Source organism: Mastigoproctus giganteus, chromosome 3 (assembly GCF_048544385.1).
Source record: "Mastigoproctus giganteus isolate SK-2022 chromosome 3, ASM4854438v1, whole genome shotgun sequence".
Lineage (NCBI taxonomy): Eukaryota > Metazoa > Arthropoda > Arachnida > Uropygi > Thelyphonidae > Mastigoproctus > Mastigoproctus giganteus.
The window spans coordinates 60374392-60392084 of NC_143577.1; the positions used below are offsets into that span (position 1 = coordinate 60374392).

Genomic DNA, 17693 nt, shown 5'->3' on the forward strand with positions numbered 1-17693 from the left:
ATGAGTAACAACACACACACACACACACACACACACACACACACACACACACACATGCTGAACAAAGTGGCTGTGTATTCGTACTCATTGAAATATTCATTGTATGATTGCGATATATAGCAATCACTCAGCCCTGTCGTATTATGAGAATTTTGAGCCAGATTAATAGCGTTAAATGATTTAGATAATAAACATTATGGTTTCTCTAGCTGATTGGATAAAATTGACTGTATCAATCCAATTAAACAGAAATTTACCCACGTGGAATAACTGAAAGTAACGTTCTATATCATATAGGATGTTCTCACCTGCCGTCTCAATTCAGTTGACAATATTAATGCAACTTTTTGGTTATGAAATTCACTTTCTAATTCTGCAAAAGGAAAACCTAAAAGGAAACTCGTACTTAGCTTTTAAATACTATATCCACCATCACCACAGCTTGTCTGCTGCTTTACCTTAATGATTATTTACACAGGTCTCATGGCGATTCTGCTGTTGTTGGTCACCCCTATATTGAGAAGAGATCGTTTTGGATTCATTAACTTTTCGCATTCTGATCGTTTTAACCAATACGAGATGAAGTATGTTTGAGTGAAACGGTTTTCAATCACTTATAAGAATAGCTTATCGTAGAGTTTTTTTTTTTTTTTTTGTTTTCACTCTTTCATTATTTTGCTGCAGTCTAACAGAAGTGCAATATTTTAATAAACCTCGAAAATAGCCCTTAGGCACAGCAAAGAAAAACTATCAATAAATTATTCCACTGTTTTAGGTTTGCTATTGAGATTACTGGAGAACCTTCCACTTCCCGATAAAAGGAAAAAATATATCCCGGAAATCATATCGATTGGAAGGCATTCAACAAAATTATATTGTCAAATATATTTCTTCAGAATCCCTACTATGTTCGTATTGCACTTGTATTTAGAAGGAAACATTTGTCACTGAAATTTAATCCCTCACATGTCACAGTCTTTCGGGTCAGAATGCAACTCCATGACAGATTCCCATTTTTCACTGTCCTTTATCTCATAAGTAGGCAGCTGCACGCTTGTATCAGAACTTCTGCCAACTTGGTCCACAGTTTTTCTACTCGTTACTAGAAGAGCTACCTTACTTTGTATAAAATATAAATGCGTTATTCGCTCTACCACTTATTTGATTCCGTTTGTTCCTCGTAGTCTGGAAGAGTTTACGGATTTGGTGCATTTCCTTAATTTATGACGTGATTATTCTTTTTATTATATGGATTTCTGAAAGCCCGAGTTTCTTTATGCTAAACAGATCGAAGTGCCCTTCTCAACTAGATGTTAGGACGGATGTGGCCTACAAAAATTGGAAGGAATATGGGATTGCATCTTAGTATATGAATTGACTGCACGCCTATGAAATATTAAATAAGATTACATGGCTTCTCCTTGTTATTTCGTAAAAGAAGAGTTTTTCTTATAAATATGTTGGTTCGGTTAATCTTGTCGTATATATTTTAAAGGATTAAAAGAGAAATTATTAATGTTTGTTCTGGAGAACAGTATCGGTTGAAATATCGAGAAAATTAAGCAACAAAAATTAAAAGACTATGGTGAAGAGTAGACTAAGTTAAAATTTTGTACACAGCACTGTTTAGTCTTTTTTTTTTTTATTATTATTCACCCGATTAGTTAGGAGCGTGTATTGAAAAAGGGAAAGTCTTTCTTTCTGTTTGCAACATCACTAACTTATGCTCCTTATTTACAGAACTGTGATTATACAAAATAAGTTTTAAGCACAAAATTTATCGACCGTCCATCTGTATAATGACAAACATGTACAGTGGTTGAGTGTTTCTTATAAAGCAAACTTCCAAGAGACACAGGTCTTTCAGGTAGTTCGACGCCCTTTTATTTAGAAAAATATTATTTTTATTTGTGGTAACTTAGGGAAAAACGATTTGCACATATACAAGGAAAAATTTAATTTTATTGACTAGTTAACAAAGGTGTAATAAGATAGGTTTCAAGCAGTGTGTTCTTTACTGTATATTAACCGATGAATGTCCAGTGTAAAATAATAAATGCATTACAGCAATGTTGCAGCTTCGTTATATTCCTTTCAACACGGTACATATGCTCTTAGGAGCAACGTACAAGCTGTATAAACCCTGGCACTATGAAGGAGGTTAGACTGGTCTTTGAGGAATTGTGATGGCTACGATATCCATAAATATGTCGATTAGTGCAGAATTTTTTTACAAGCGCATAGCTTCAGACTACAAGAAAAATTTTGTAATATTGCATTAATATAAATATGACTTAAGACTCAAATAATCTTGTACCATAATGCTTGTGGTATAACCCTTAGGTAGAAACAATATCAGAAGTGATTCGTCCTTGCTAAGAATATGGGCTGGAATTTCACGTGAATTTGTGCCAAACTAGCTTAGCTATCCAGGAATTTGATAAAGGTATTCAAACGAAACACTGACAGCTTAGTTGCCTTAAATGAGCAGTCTTCTTTTTTTGGAATGTATTTTAGCCCGAAATTAAGTTCACACCACTACTTTAATTGTAGGATCCACTATTGTTCAGTTGAGGAAGGAATCAAGAAATTGGCTAAGCTGAATAGAACAGCACCTCTAGGCAGGAGGTAGTCGCCATCAAATTCCTGCTGCTCAAGGGAAGAACATTCAAGGAAACAAATCGTTTCGATTGAAGACTTATGACTTTGTGCGATTGGTGCCCTTCATTTCGTTTTAGATAATTTTCTTGATTCCAAGATTAAATTTAATAATATTGCTGATCATGATTCACAAAATAAATTGCTAAGGACAGAAGTATAGTCAAGAATGATACCAAGACTAAAGGTATAGCCAAGCATTGACGTATATATTTATTTTAAAGTTAATTGCATAAACTGTTTTGTGATCGTGTCACTTTTAGGATCGATTAAGAAATTGGTATCATTGCGGTAATTGTTAATTTATGAGTTTTTATATAAGAGAATACAAAGTTCATAATAAAATATCTCCACTTTAAAAGTCTCTCTGCACTTATATTCGATTTTCTTTAATTACAGAAACTAGCAATATAAAATATAGAGAAGATGCTAGCACAGAAAAATAATACAATTATACTTGCTGTAGTGCGTATAAGACGATAAATGAAGTTTTGTGCTAGCATATGTCTTGAAAAACTATTTTAAAAAAATGAATTAAGAAAACTTTAAATAAATTAGGACTTTATTCAGCGTGCTGCTTTCGAAAGAAACATTTTTATTCTTGGAAGAGTTTAGCAGAATTCACCTATTCTCTGTTTGTAAATATTCTTTCTGGTTTTCTGAAAAACATTTTCTCTTTCATAAAAAATACTGAACTGTGGTCGTTTAATTAATTTATTTATTCAGATGGAAAATTCCATTAGTTTAATTCCGCTAACTACTTCACGCTTTCATTTATCAGGTTTTCTTATTTTGTTTGTAGCTTCCCATTAATAATTTTTTATTAAAAAAAAACACCATTACATTACCAACCTCCTGCAATGGTGTTTACTTTATCAATAAATGAAGTTTAAGTTTTCAGGATTCTCTCATTGCAAGCCGCAAAGCGTAAAAACATATAAATTACATTCATTTTTATATTTTTCTTTATTGTATAGATAATATGCTTTATCTGCGCACCGCTAGTACTCTACCCATCTAAATAATTGTTACTTGAATGCATTTATACATGTAAAATAATAATGGCTTAATTCAGTTTTAATGATCTTCGTCATAGGAGAATTTCATATTAATTAGGCCTACTGGAAAATAAAAAGCAATCCTTCCGATAAAATGTTTCTTCCAGATCAGAAAAATCTGATAAAAACATAGTTCAAGATCTACAGTAGACGGATCACGGTCAATGAGGAAAAGAAAGTTTTAAAAACTTTAGATTTTAAAGTAATTATTAATGCCGTTTTGCTATACGTATTAGTTGATTATTAATATAAATCATACATAATAGAAATAACTTCCAATTTATTATGTGCATATGATAATATGGGTTGCAGAACGGGTTGTAGAACGCCTATGAAATATAGGTTGTTTATAATGTTTAAATACGAAAATAGCCAACCTTATTACTGCTTCGATCTGATCTGTGAGCTATATTAAAATGTTTAATAAATAAATACGTTTTTAAAATTTTAACAAATCAGCTTGAATCTACTAGACACACATATTAGAAGTTCTACTCTTCCCGTTAAGAAACTGTATACAATGGGAATAACTCCATGCGGTTTAAAAGACATTTATGTCTGATATGTTGTTAATATGGATTTACTCAGGAATCATTCCCGACAAACGTGGTAAAACTATAGGACAGCTTTGTTTCGGAACAATCGATCTTTCTTAACATTTTAAGTAACTCGGAAGTCAGTTGTAGTCTTCGCACAGTAGCCATATGACACGAGAGCCTTTTGTACATTCATTGTGCGATTAATCGATAGTGACCTCATTTATCAGAAATGTGCACATCTGTTTGTACGTAACATTCCTCAAACTATACACAATTCTGTTCCCATGTGCGTGAATTAATGAAATAAATTTTCCCATATGACTCTCAAATGAATGTCCTTTCAGTGGACAATAGCCACAAGCGATCGTTGTGCAGATTAAATGGAATTCCTTAAATTGTATTTTGGTGAACCAGTTTATATTTTAATTTTTACCCAAATACGGAATTTAACTTTTGTCTCAATAAGGAATTAATTTTATTATAATATAAACACCGATTATATAATCTTTTTGCATTTTAGAGCTTCTCAACCATTTTAAAATATATTTATCCACGAATGTTTATAATTTAAGTTTAGATAATTTTATCGAGAGAATTTTTTTTCTCTTATCTTTCTACCAAGTATACACCATTTACTACCATTTGCTATGTTTCAGCAATAAACCTTATGGAATTGTAAAATTCTAACCTAAGGGTTTTATTTGCTTTGCACTATTAGAACAACAACAGCCTTGAACTCACGCTCTTTCATTCAAGATCAGTCACCTAAGGTACTCAAAGACAAAATTTACTTAATATTTAATCACTGGGTAGTTTTCCAGGCATCAGCTTTTTTTTGTAAAAGGTACTTGCATATTTACATTGTTAAATTCAGCGTTGTTTTCTTATAGGGGTTCGATTAATACCGATACTGAAAGAATCCTATGTCTATTATACACAGTTAGTTATATATAATTTTACAATCTACTGCGATAGCAGTAAATGAGCATGGAACCTACAATTCTATTAAAACTGCATCTCGTGGAACCTCGTAACTTTGTAAATCGAAACTGTTCACTAAAAGTATTTATAAAACAGGCCTCTGACTGCAAACAGATCAGCCATGAAATAAACTTTCTTCGGAGGTAAATGAGCTGTATTGTGGTAAGTAGAACCGCTAGATATGAAATGTGGTTTCTAACATTTTGCAATTAGGCCCACCCACCTATCAGGGTTCCAGAACTAGACGTACAGTCACTGCATTCGAGCATCTTAAGTATACTGAGATCCAGCATTTTATTTCATTTTAGCTGGGTTCAGTAATAAGCAAAATTGATCGCATTTCATTCCAAAGTTGCATATAGGCTACACATATATAGAATTACTAAAATAATGCTGGATGTAGGAATTTTTTTTCTTTTTTTTTTTGTTCCCTGTATCGAATAAAGTACTTATTGGACGGAAGAGGGTGGAAACTGCAGTCGTAGCTTTGTAAAAAGGTTTTCTCTTTTTTTTTCCGTTTTATTCGATTCCAATACTTAATTGGAATGTTTTTTTTTTCTTTTGAAAACATCCAATTAAATGTAAGAGGCACTAGCCTTTGTACAGAAAGACAGACCTACACGAGTTATAACTAGTCACTACATTTCATCTGCAGTCTTTTTCTGGTAGTCAGATTGTCAACTCTCACCATCGAAGAGAGCATCTTATAGAAATAGAAGATGATGAAGATGTAATGAAGGACGCACCACGTATCTATCTAATGTCGTATATTTAGACAGTCACATCTGTTCTATAATGATACTTGCGATGGGAATTTTCGGGGCAAACGCATTACCATATATGGAACACGCATTCTTAGGTGAATGGATTGCTGAAGACGATCTTAACTTGTCACACCTTCCAGAAACGCTTCGGGCTTTTGATCTTTCCATCAAACATTTCTCCCGTAACTTACAATGCTCTATCAAGAGTCATGTGGACCTACCATGAAATTTTGGGCGAACGGCGCGCACTTTCACAGAGAAACAAGGTCATCTTTTTTGAAGATGTTTGAGGGTACTTTGATACACGATTTTCAAACGTGTGGTCGCCATTATGAAAAGCGAAGTTCTAAAAGTTTATTGTAAACACAATTCCACAAACGAGGGTAATTCTGTTAAAAATAAATGTACACCTAAAATGGCATGTTTTTGTCTCTGTGCATTTCTGAAAAGGCAATGACACAAAACAATTCGCTTCATTTGTGAGAAACTGTTTGAAAGAATCCTGTAAATATAATTTACCTTACTTCAATGCTATTTTATTCAGATACTAAGGAAATTTTTTTGTGTTCTTCAGCTTAAAGATTTTTCCCCTCACGGGGCTACATATGTTGTTTACTACTTTCGAAAACAAGTCTAGTTACGAAAATATAAATTACTTCATTAGCAAGGTTTTAGAAGAATGTATAACGTAAAATACAACAGGAGCTCCCTAACAAGTCCTATGCGAAAAGAACTGGTATTTAAATTGCTACAAATATTTGCGTTTCAAACTCGAGATTTTTTTTCGTGAAATATCTCACTAGCAGGAATACTATTACTTATTAATAATATTAATATTGGTTTTTTTTTTTCGATTATATTACTATATTAACCCATGTATAAATACTTGTTTTTTTTAATCTTAAAATGCTGTTTATAAATTTAAATGCGATACCATGACGTCAGTGGAAATTAATTTACTAATCACAAGCGCTGTGTTTCTAGCCCAATATTATGACCTTATAAACTAATAAAAGGTGTAAGAATAAATTTTTATTAAATGGTAAAATTTAAAAAAAACGGATATTTCAGAAAACACACATGAACGTTATCACTGAGGCGATTTTTATACAATTATTAATAATGAATGACGATTTATATTAACTTCGTTTGAATTAAGAGAATAAAGAATTTTTGTAGGTTAATCTTTTGAAAGTTGGTCAGTGGATAGGACCTGCAACTCATGAAGCATTTTTCGTTAAGTTGCTAGCTGAATAGGGCTTATTAAGCAGAAAAATCTTGAAAAACACTGATGCACAAAGCTCTACAACAGCAACGTTAAACTTCAGACACTTCTTTTAATTCTCTTGAAAAGTAATATCAACTCAAAATTTCGAAAACATTCGAGTGATGAATTCTTGGTCTATTCAAGATGTCGCATGAGTCAAAGAATAAGTCACTTTTAGAGAGGGCCTCTTTCTTTGATGTGAAACTAAATTCGACCATCGCAGACGGTCTTTGACAAATTAGCGTTATAACGACAATAATCCTTGATAAACCACGATGTTGAAGATGTGAGAAATGACTTCTTGTTCAAAGATGGAAAAGGCTGAGCACACAAAGTACGCTTGGTAGATTCCTTATGTAATGAACAAAATACTTTGCGAAATGGTATTGCTAGCTTAATCTCTGGACATAAATCGAAATACGAAGCCCTGAAATATCCTGGAAAGAATAGTTATGAACATTTATGTAGGGCTGTTAACTCTCCTGAAATTGAAATGAAAACGTTGGGAAAGGGTGCCATTTGTAGCAGCTTAAATACCCGTACTAGTACTGGTATTTCAATTGCTACAAATATAATATTATACGTGAAGTAATCATGGACTCCTCAGTAACATACACACTAAAAACTGGCGATATAATCGATAAAATAAGTGATAGTACTGTTCATTCTATTCCTTAAATTTAGTTCACTGATTGTGACTATTGAAAACTTACACTTCTCAGCCAACAACAGCGAAATATATTAAACAGTGTTTGATTTGATATAAATCAAACTTAACTAGCTTTGTCATAAGGTTGTAGTTAATAATATTTATCGGCCACAGAAGACCAAGAAAGGAACCAGATTACTTATCTAGGCGTAATGAGTAATCATATTCATGAGTAATAATATCTCGTATTTGTTCAATATTGTTATTCGATTAAGATTATTTATCAACTGGTATTCACAGATATCGGATAAATATTACCCAAATGTATTTATTAGTTTTTATTATAATGGGTCGCCTACGTAATATACTACATTCCATCAAAATACTGTACATTTACTCCTCTCTGTCAGCTGAATCGAAAAACACTTTCCTCATATTGGATTTCATAAATGGCGAGCAGCCATAGTCAGTCATGTCTAACGTAGATGGATTACCGTTATTTTTATATATTGAACCTACCAAACCCGTTTATTGCACATTCCAATAACTCCAACATTTCCCTAGTTCATACAATATTTGCCAAAGCACATTTCCCGATTAAGAGATATTTTCGTTTATGATTACATAATGCCTTATGGAAGGCATTATGGAATACCTCCAGCATGGAATAAATAATTTACAAGGGATGGTATATAAAGTACCGATGTAGATAATTATTAGCATACGAATACAACGTGCTCGTAAAGCATGCGTACTTATATTTCTATGTATTCGCAACTACATCTTAGGAACTTGTTCCGCCCCTACCCCTCCTAATAGGCGGAGCGTGCTAATACCCGCTACAAAAGAATTGCAATCAAATAACTGAAACCAGACTATCACTGACTATGTATCACGCCTTCATCAGTTACAAATTTCTTCCCTAAAATATAGGAGGACGAAAGAGAGGTGTTAGGTAAGGTTTAAGGGTAAAGTCTAGACTATGTGGAAGATTAACCAAACCTTTCCGCCCATACTGCCTGCTCCAGCTATTTTTTTTTTTTTTTATCTGCACAACTGTAAGCCGCGTGATGTTGCATAAAGAAAGATTAAATTTCATACAGGCCTTGTGTCTTTTTAACAAAGATCCCTCAGTATCTCAATGTTTGTACACTCTTCTGCCACCACTGACGTCACATACCAGTGAATGCACAAGAATGGCACTGCAATTACTAGTACTCTCCTTACAGAAAATGATTCTAACCCTTTCCTATTGTGCCCTTTCTATTTCCTGGTCCCACCTTATCGTGATTCCTTTGATTTCTTTAATAATGCTCATCAACCTGTTTGTTAAGATAAATGAATAGAAACAAAGTGGCATGATTCCACTATGGAATCAAAATGGCATGAATCCTCATATTATTGGATAGCGACTGTGGATTATCATTAATCCGGCTGATCCAAATGGGTTCTGTAGTAAAAATTATGAACTTAAAAGGAAATGTATATTTCCGTATAAAAGTTTTTACAAAATTAGCAAATTTAGTATTACACAAACTAAATATTTATGTTTATTATAAAAATTCTACTTCTGGAAAAGGTGGGAAAAGGCCCACAGAATATTTTTCTAATAAAATGGACTTTATTCTAATCCTTTCAAAATAGTACAGCACGATTAGGGAGAAAACAAACAATATCCCTCAGCAACACCATATCTGTTCCCACCCTAAAAACGATAAAGACAGATAAAAGACATTTAAGACAGCATATCGGAAATGGGAAGAACAAATAATATTCTATTCTTGATCTTTTTAATCCTCCATTCATTCATTTAAGATGATTAAGTGTCCTTAGTAAGTCTTCAACTAGAATACTATTTTTTGAGTGAATGACAGCGTACGATAAAAGAGAACCTAACTTCATACCACCTCTTAACCATGCAACCAATGCAAAATATAATTTACAGTCTGATTAACATAATTAGTGGTACGGCAGGAGTACCGTACAAGCACTCAAATTTTAGCGAGTTGCTGGTAAATGACAGAATATTGTATGTCCACGAATACGCTGACACAGTTGCAAGTTCTAAAGTGTTGTGTGTAATGTAATTTCAAAATGCCTTTAAGTTACATGCTATTAATGAGAATTGTTTTGTGAGCTGCATAACGGAAGATCTGAGCAACATTTTGTCATTCGCTATTCTGTTCGACTTGGTATGAATGCTACAGGGACTATGACAGAAATGTTAAAGGTTGAAGGAAACAAGTTCTTGAAGAAAACTGTAATTTTAAAGTGACACGGGCGCATTAAAGAAGATCGCGAATCTGTGGCCACAATGACCATATAACCACTCTCGAAACCTTACCCTCATTAGACAATACAGAATGATGATGGTGTTGTAGGGTTTTAGGAGCACCAGAGACTAAGGCCATATTGCTCCGTTTATATTGTCTGTAAATCGCATGTGTTCTGAGGTCTATTTTCTGTTTCCTGGACAAAATATCCGAAATAATGAATAGCAATAGAAACTGTAAACTATAATGGGGTAAGAATGACTTTGCTTTGTCAGGTTACATAACTTCACTGTTCTTCAGAAATTTTTACATATAGACATTTCTTGAATTAGACATGTGGGTTGAGATCCATACAACTGCATGCCTTTCTTCGATGAATAATCTTTTCTATTATTTAATACGCTGGCTTCATTAAACATTCAAAGATTTTGTCTAGATTTCTAGAAAAATATGACTGTCTGGTTTTTCTTTTTTGTTAGACTAGACATGAAATTGCCTGCTGATTGGATTGTCGAACTAATTGTTAAAGTCCACTGTAGGATAGTATGGTCTCTTTGAAATTCTTGAAACACGAATGTCAACGCTGTCACTATCATCAATGTTCTGCCAAGGACAGGTACAAGCATACAACTCAACAACAAGAAATGAAAGAAATCTCAAGAAAAGCAGTATTCCATTTCAAGAAATTCATGTAGAATTTAATTTCAAGACGTTTATGTAGCATAGCGTTTAATTCAACTCAACACTGTTTAATTTAGTAATAATCATTGTTATTTAATGCTTATTCGAGAATGGCCAATTTTTCTACTGAAATATATATTTTTTAAACTATGGTATGTTCTTTGAGGTGCTCTGCGCCAATTGTAGAGGTCGCTGTTTTGGTTGTCAGCGTTTTTGTAATGCACGAAGATTATTTTGACTTAACCAGGAGGGGAAATCATAGCAATTCATTACACATATTATATTTCCATAACAAATATGACGCAATCAGTTCCATCAGTGACTCAGAACATATTGCGCATTATGTTTGTACAAGTGTGTGTTCACTGGTCGATTTGCATGTTGTGCGCGCTAAAAATTCGGAATAAATCCCACAGAAAACTTTACTCCCTCCGCCTGAGATCGGCTAAATGCAGCTTCTATTAAAGATAACATTTAGAAATTCTTGCAGTTCTCGACGGGAATCGAATCTAGACGAGTTCACCACTTGTCACTCACCAAACGAGTGACAAAGAGCGAAACACTATACTATCAGGATATGTGTGAATCTGTTTATATTTACAGAGTCGCCCTTCTTATGGTGGATTTTGCGCCAGAACCGAAAGAATCGAACACTTATTGTTAAAATTTTAATTTAAATTATTAATTTAAAACGTTTCAAAAAAACAATAATGGCATTAAGCCATTCTACACAGTTAATGCTTTAAAAAGAATCTCTACAAATGACGAATGTTGAATAATGGAACATGAAGAACGTTACACAGAATAGGCAGTTCTGTTCTCTGTGTACGATTTACATTTCATTTTAGTTGTCTTTCAACTGAAATCACATTTCAGTTGAAAAAGATTTCCATCTCACAAACTGGTCACGTATTCCATACAATTAATTCCCCATTATGAAGATTGGATTCCTTCACTCCTAATTTTTTAGCCATGATGACGGATTATTCCCTTATGTTATACATGAACATACATAGCGCTATTGCATTAACTTTATTAGCATATTTGTCAAAATGCACGAATATTACAGCATAGTTTTAGTATTATCTAAAGTAGGAATCCATTCAAGATTTCATATTTGTCTCATAAACATGCAGTAACTGTCTCTTCTGCGTTGGCACGTATATAGTTTTTTGAATCTTCATAAAAGTCATTCTTTTCTCTTGTCAGGACAATATAATTATCATTTTCCCGATAAAAAGCATAACAGCTATATCGATGTCCAGATAACACTAGAATCGCAGATAATCTAAATAACATAACCAGCTTGTTAAATAATTCAAAAAAACCATCGATTATGATATGTTATTCTTCTTATGATTTCCATCTATCAATTTTATTTAGTGGCTTTCTCTCTCTCTCTGAAAACTTCAATGCCTATTGATGGTACAATGAATATTTTCCATTAGCCAGATCAAACTTTCGGCGATAATGGTTTTGCACTCTACACGTATTCGCCCTTTTATCCCCAGCTCTTAAAACGCAACCAGTACAAATGAGAGGAAGCACACAATCCTTATCGCTCCCTCTTATAAAGTGTATCTAGAACCAGTCGCATAACTCTTTCTATAACTCTGTATTAGAATTTAACGATTGCATCATTTTTCCTTACAAATTTTATATCAACAACTCGATATCTCTGTAAGTGTCTCTTTGAGTTTACTGCTTGCATCTATGGTTTTTATCTATTACTTTTTTTCTGATGTAGAGAGGAAGATGGTTTTTATATACAGTACCCTGGCAGAATAAAATGAGCACCCATAATACACAGTAACTGGGTAATTACTCCTTTTATTCTGCCAGGGTACAGTATCACCATTGAGTTATCAGAAAGTTTGTGAAACGTTGAAGACATTAGTTAAGTTGCTATAGAATATAGAGATGATCCTGCAAGATATTAAAGTTATCTGGGACCCCATAGGCTTTTGCGGCGTCCTTTTTTGTAGAAATTACTGACTGACTAGAACCCCAAAAATCTGAGTGATATTCAACCCTTCCGCCTGAGATTGGCAACTTACAGTTCTGAATAAAGAGGCCTTTAAGAATTGCTGCAGTCTCCGAGGGTATTTGAACCTACATTTCAATCTTTAACTTTCTGCTCGTTTACTCCTTGAGCATATGCTTAGTAATGGCTATTTATTTTTCGCCATTGAAGATGAGACTTCAATTCCTGTTAGCAAAATTATACGCATTCCACAAGGCTCTCCTTTAGGCCCTTTTCTGCTTTTAGTATATCTAAAGGATCCTTTATCTGTGTTCCAGTCTGCCGCCAACGAGTGGCAATTGTTCGCGGATGAATTGAAGCTTAGCAAAATTATTGATTCATCCTCTTTTGTAGCTACCACTTCCATCGAAACTACAACTGTTATTAACTTTCAGTAGTTATCCTTCGATCTGATTTCCATCATATTCCTCATAACAGGAGTTATCCTTCAATCCTATCCTCATCCTTCTCCTTATATTAACTATTTCATAGGCCTCCTAGCTCTGGGATTGATGAAGAGTTCATCGTCTGTTTTTAAGAGTGACGACTGTCATTTGGTTGGCCTTACAATTATATCTCTCTCACGCAGTCTTGAACGTATTCAAATTACATTTATGAGATTTTTTTAACTTCCCACGCGACTCTGAATTTCTTTGTCCTTATTTTATACTTTTACCCTTGCGCTTCAAAATTTGTATCATGGTACCCATTTTGTCTACAATATGAAGAATTGTAGACAAAGTGGGTACATTTTGTCTACAATTTAATGCCAAGCATCACTCCTGTTTCTATCTACCTGTTTCTCGCACAAACTATTTAGCAGCTAGTTATTTGTTTCACTTTTATAGTTAGTAAATAACCACCATATTCATTTACATTTTTAATACTTTGTTTAACAAATTATTTTATTCATTGTTTTTACTTGAATTTTGCATTATTATTAGCGATATAATTATATGAAATGACTATGCTGCTCTATATCTTTTTATGAGCGTATACGTATCATATCGAACGCATGATTTTTGTATGAATCCCTCTCAAAGAGATGAGAAGTGGCAAAACTGCTATATTGTCATAGACGCTACGGCATGTAGGATCCTAAAAATTAAATTAGCAACCGACTGAATACTGTGGAAGTTACTCGTCAAATAGAAGCAGTAGAGATATTCTGATCGGTGTTGGTTCCCAGGCGCATACGGAACCATGTTAACTTGCGATATTGCGCCATTGTGGATGTGTGGACAAGTGTATTTTCAGGCCAATTTGTATGCGTACTTATCGGATCGGCGTATTTTATTGTATTTATTATAAAAAAAAACCTGTAAGCCTATTTTCATTGAATCTTTAGGCAGCTGGATGCAAAATATTTCAATGAATTTGAATGGAAATGCTTCCATGGGGGACTTGTTAATCAATCATCTGTGAGAGTCTGGAGTCTTTTCCACTGGATGCTCAGGTAAACAGAATTCCCAATGAGAATCAAAACATATATCTGAAGAAAACTTTTATCATTTCTCGAGTGGTTGGAATCGACTTTTGTTTCTCTTTTATATTTCTCATTTTCTTTTTTTGTTTCTCATTTTCTCTTTATATGTGAAAATGAATTGTTATTAGAATCTCAATGCCTTGAGAACTATTCTGAACTCTTGTTATTAACTTATTAAGAGGAATTCTTTCATGAATTCCTCTTTGCCTAGGAACAATTACACTTTTTACATGTAATAGCTTTTTTACAAATAACCAAATGTTTTAGGATATAGAATTATCCGGAGATGAGATGATTCCAAAAATGAAATTAACCAGAGGATATACAAATAGTGTCTTAATTAACCAGTACCAACAAGAGTACGTACACCTGTAATAATAGTTTGATAATTATCAATAATTAGACACAGAAGCAGTGCTTGTTAGCTGATACATAAACGTAAAACCTTTTTATGCCTAAATCGGATTTAATATTTTAATATCACTGCGTTTTTCAGTGCCGATAATCCATAGTCGATAGTACATATCGACAAATCTGCATTTATAATATTGGCAGAACCAACTATTAATATATTGAACAATATAACGTAAATCATTTCGAAAGCGAATGCAAATATTTTTATCTAAGATGAACATACTATTCAGTTCATTTGATATTAAATGTTTGTTTATTTTCCCTTTAACAGTCTTTAAAAACACGTGTATACTGCGAGCCTAAATTATTTTATAGGTAAAATCTTTTCTGGGTACACTGTGCATGAAAAGATAATATCTTTATCTATTTATTTGATTATCCAAAATATTTTAAAGAATGTTAAAAAATGTAAGTGATAATCATTTCTATCGTATTGAGCAATGATCTAAGAAGCAGATCACAAGAAATATTAGATTATAGACAGTGGTTAATTAATAATCTTTGTTGCTACTGGTATATAATAAAGAATTTTATTATGCATAATAATCTTGAAAATAAATTGCATGTTAGGAAATTATGATTAAAAAAATCCTGCTTTACAAACTATATATTATTATTTATTTAAAAAATTCCTTTATATTAATAAAATATGAGTTTATTCAGTATATCTGATTTAATATCTGAGTGTTTTAAATTTTAATAAAACATAAGGAAATTGATACTCTGTCATATGGGTTGGGTTAATATTTTTAGAGGAAATTCTCTTTTATTGCTCTAACATTTTAATGAAAATAGGAAGTAACTAATGCATGTATATCACTTAAATAAAAATGCGCATATCTCTGACTATTGCTATAAAATGATGCAATAACCTGAATATTTTTCTCTGCCCTTTTTTGTGGGTAATTTTGCCACGTGATAGAAGTTGTTTCAGTGGGCCATCATTTTTATATGGCGTCCACGTTGTTGATAAAAAAAAAACAAACTCAAAAATAACTGAATTACGGTTCTATAAATCCCATTTTGAATCATCGGATTAAACGAAGCATTTATACATGCATTCTGAAAAGATTAACAATTGATAAAAGTCCCTTTTTATATACCGAAGCAGGTAACCAGAGAGGTGAGAGACTACATTATGATACATTCATGAAAAGTAACCTGAAAATAGAATTTTTAAGCTAAAATTTAATAATCATTATTGCTCCTGGTATCAGCTTCTGTTTCATCTTCTCTAAGAGACATCTAACATTGTCTTTACACATTACAGCACATCGCCATTGTCTCTGTATCTCTAGAACAGATATCTTGCAACTACACAAACAGTAATCATCTTCAGACATCAGTCCTTGTTTATTCTATTTTAGGGATATGAAAAATACATGGGTAATCGTTTATAATTAATTCATCAATGATCTTTTGTCGTAATCGCTATGGATAATTAAGGCTTCTATAAGTATTTAGTCCTAATGGTATGCCTGATTTGAATGGTGTTATGTAGCGTCCAAAATGCGTCATTTCTACGCACATCGGGCAAATTTATATCTGATTGTGTATCGGAGACCTTATAAGCAACTGAAATAGTAGCTATATAATATATTTATTTAAGAAAATATATCTGTGACTCTGTACACTCTTTATATCTTATATTAATTTAATATAACTGGTTCATTTTAAATAAATTTGCCAAAACAATGATCTTAGATTACTCATCCACACTGCACAAAATATTTATTTGTTATTGGACTACAGTAAAAAGTTATCATTTATACCAAACGGTATAAATTGCAATAACCCTAAAAGCGGTCATATATCTGTCATTCAAAGACTCGTTCACTGCTGATTCAGAATAACGCCTAAGAGAGCTAACTTTACTTTCAAAACAGCCTTCTGTTGACAGATTTTACCCGGTAGTAAATTCAACGTACATATCGCTGGTGTGAACACAAAGATAACGCAGTTTAAACACACTTGCCATGAAGAACGATGTCAGCACTACACCGGAAAATTTTCGCAATCCATTAACTCAGTTAAATTTTAAATATTTACCTGCCTATTTTTAGAGACTACACGAACGCACCGCGATAGATTAACGTACGCCAGTTACTACCCGATGACATCTGACAATAATAATAGTAACGCGAACAGCAAAGAGCTACTGTTCACTTTAGCCTAGAAAACTTACCCAGACGCAGCTACCGTTCCTTGATTCCTCAGAACGGGGGCAAGGAACAATAGTACACAGAGCATCAACGATACGCGGATGTCCTCCGTCATATTTCCTTCGCCATTGACAACACCAAACGTGAAGATCAGCTACAAACAGATCACAGTCCTGCGAGGAGATGTCAATAATTCCACTGCCGAGAACTGCTGCGTTAATTTTGGGCCGCCGCTAGTCCGCAGATCTGAAAACCGTCCATTCAGGGGCAATGGTTGTGTTGACGGCGGCTCTGATACTGAGAGGGTATTTTCAGTCAGTTTCTAGGCAAAATAAAGTGAGCACATTTCAGTCCAACAGTAGCTAAGCCCTGGATCTCCTCCCTCCCACTGTAGCACACAGTTCCCTTTGGAGAAAGCTCACTAGCCGAGAAATTCCTAACAGCTAAGACGACAAATCGATCCCGCGGGCTTGGCGCTCGCGCTCGAATGAGCCGCAGCCTCCTTACCGTCACTGTACCGATCCACACATACCGACACCAAAGCGAAGTTCCGAGGTACACCCGAGGTGAATCGATCTTCATTGCTGCGCACGATATCTGCGCAGCCTTCTGCAGTCCGCACTAATGGCATTCTTTTCTTTAAAGGGCAATACTGCGCAGCTCCATCTGTTAGTGTGTGACTTCGGGGTGTCACTGATTTCTTAAATTGCTCTTCTGACCGTTCACCAAGAGGTGAAA

At 33.8% G+C, this 17693-nt stretch overlaps 1 protein-coding gene across 5 annotated transcripts in view; it reads right to left on the bottom strand.

Moving 5' to 3' along the window:
* The window catches only part of LOC150088045 (gamma-aminobutyric acid receptor subunit beta-like), an 863205-nt gene extending 845730 nt beyond the window's left edge, over positions 1-17475 (bottom strand). For all 5 annotated transcript variants that reach the window (XM_090369305.1, XM_090369303.1, XM_090369307.1 and 2 more), the window contains exon 1: positions 16979-17475. In XM_090369305.1, the coding sequence (XP_090225431.1) occupies positions 16979-17070 (92 nt within the window). In that variant the 5' untranslated portion in view covers positions 17071-17475. The remainder of the gene's footprint in view (positions 1-16978) is intronic.
* Positions 17476-17693: the final 218 nt, after the last annotated feature.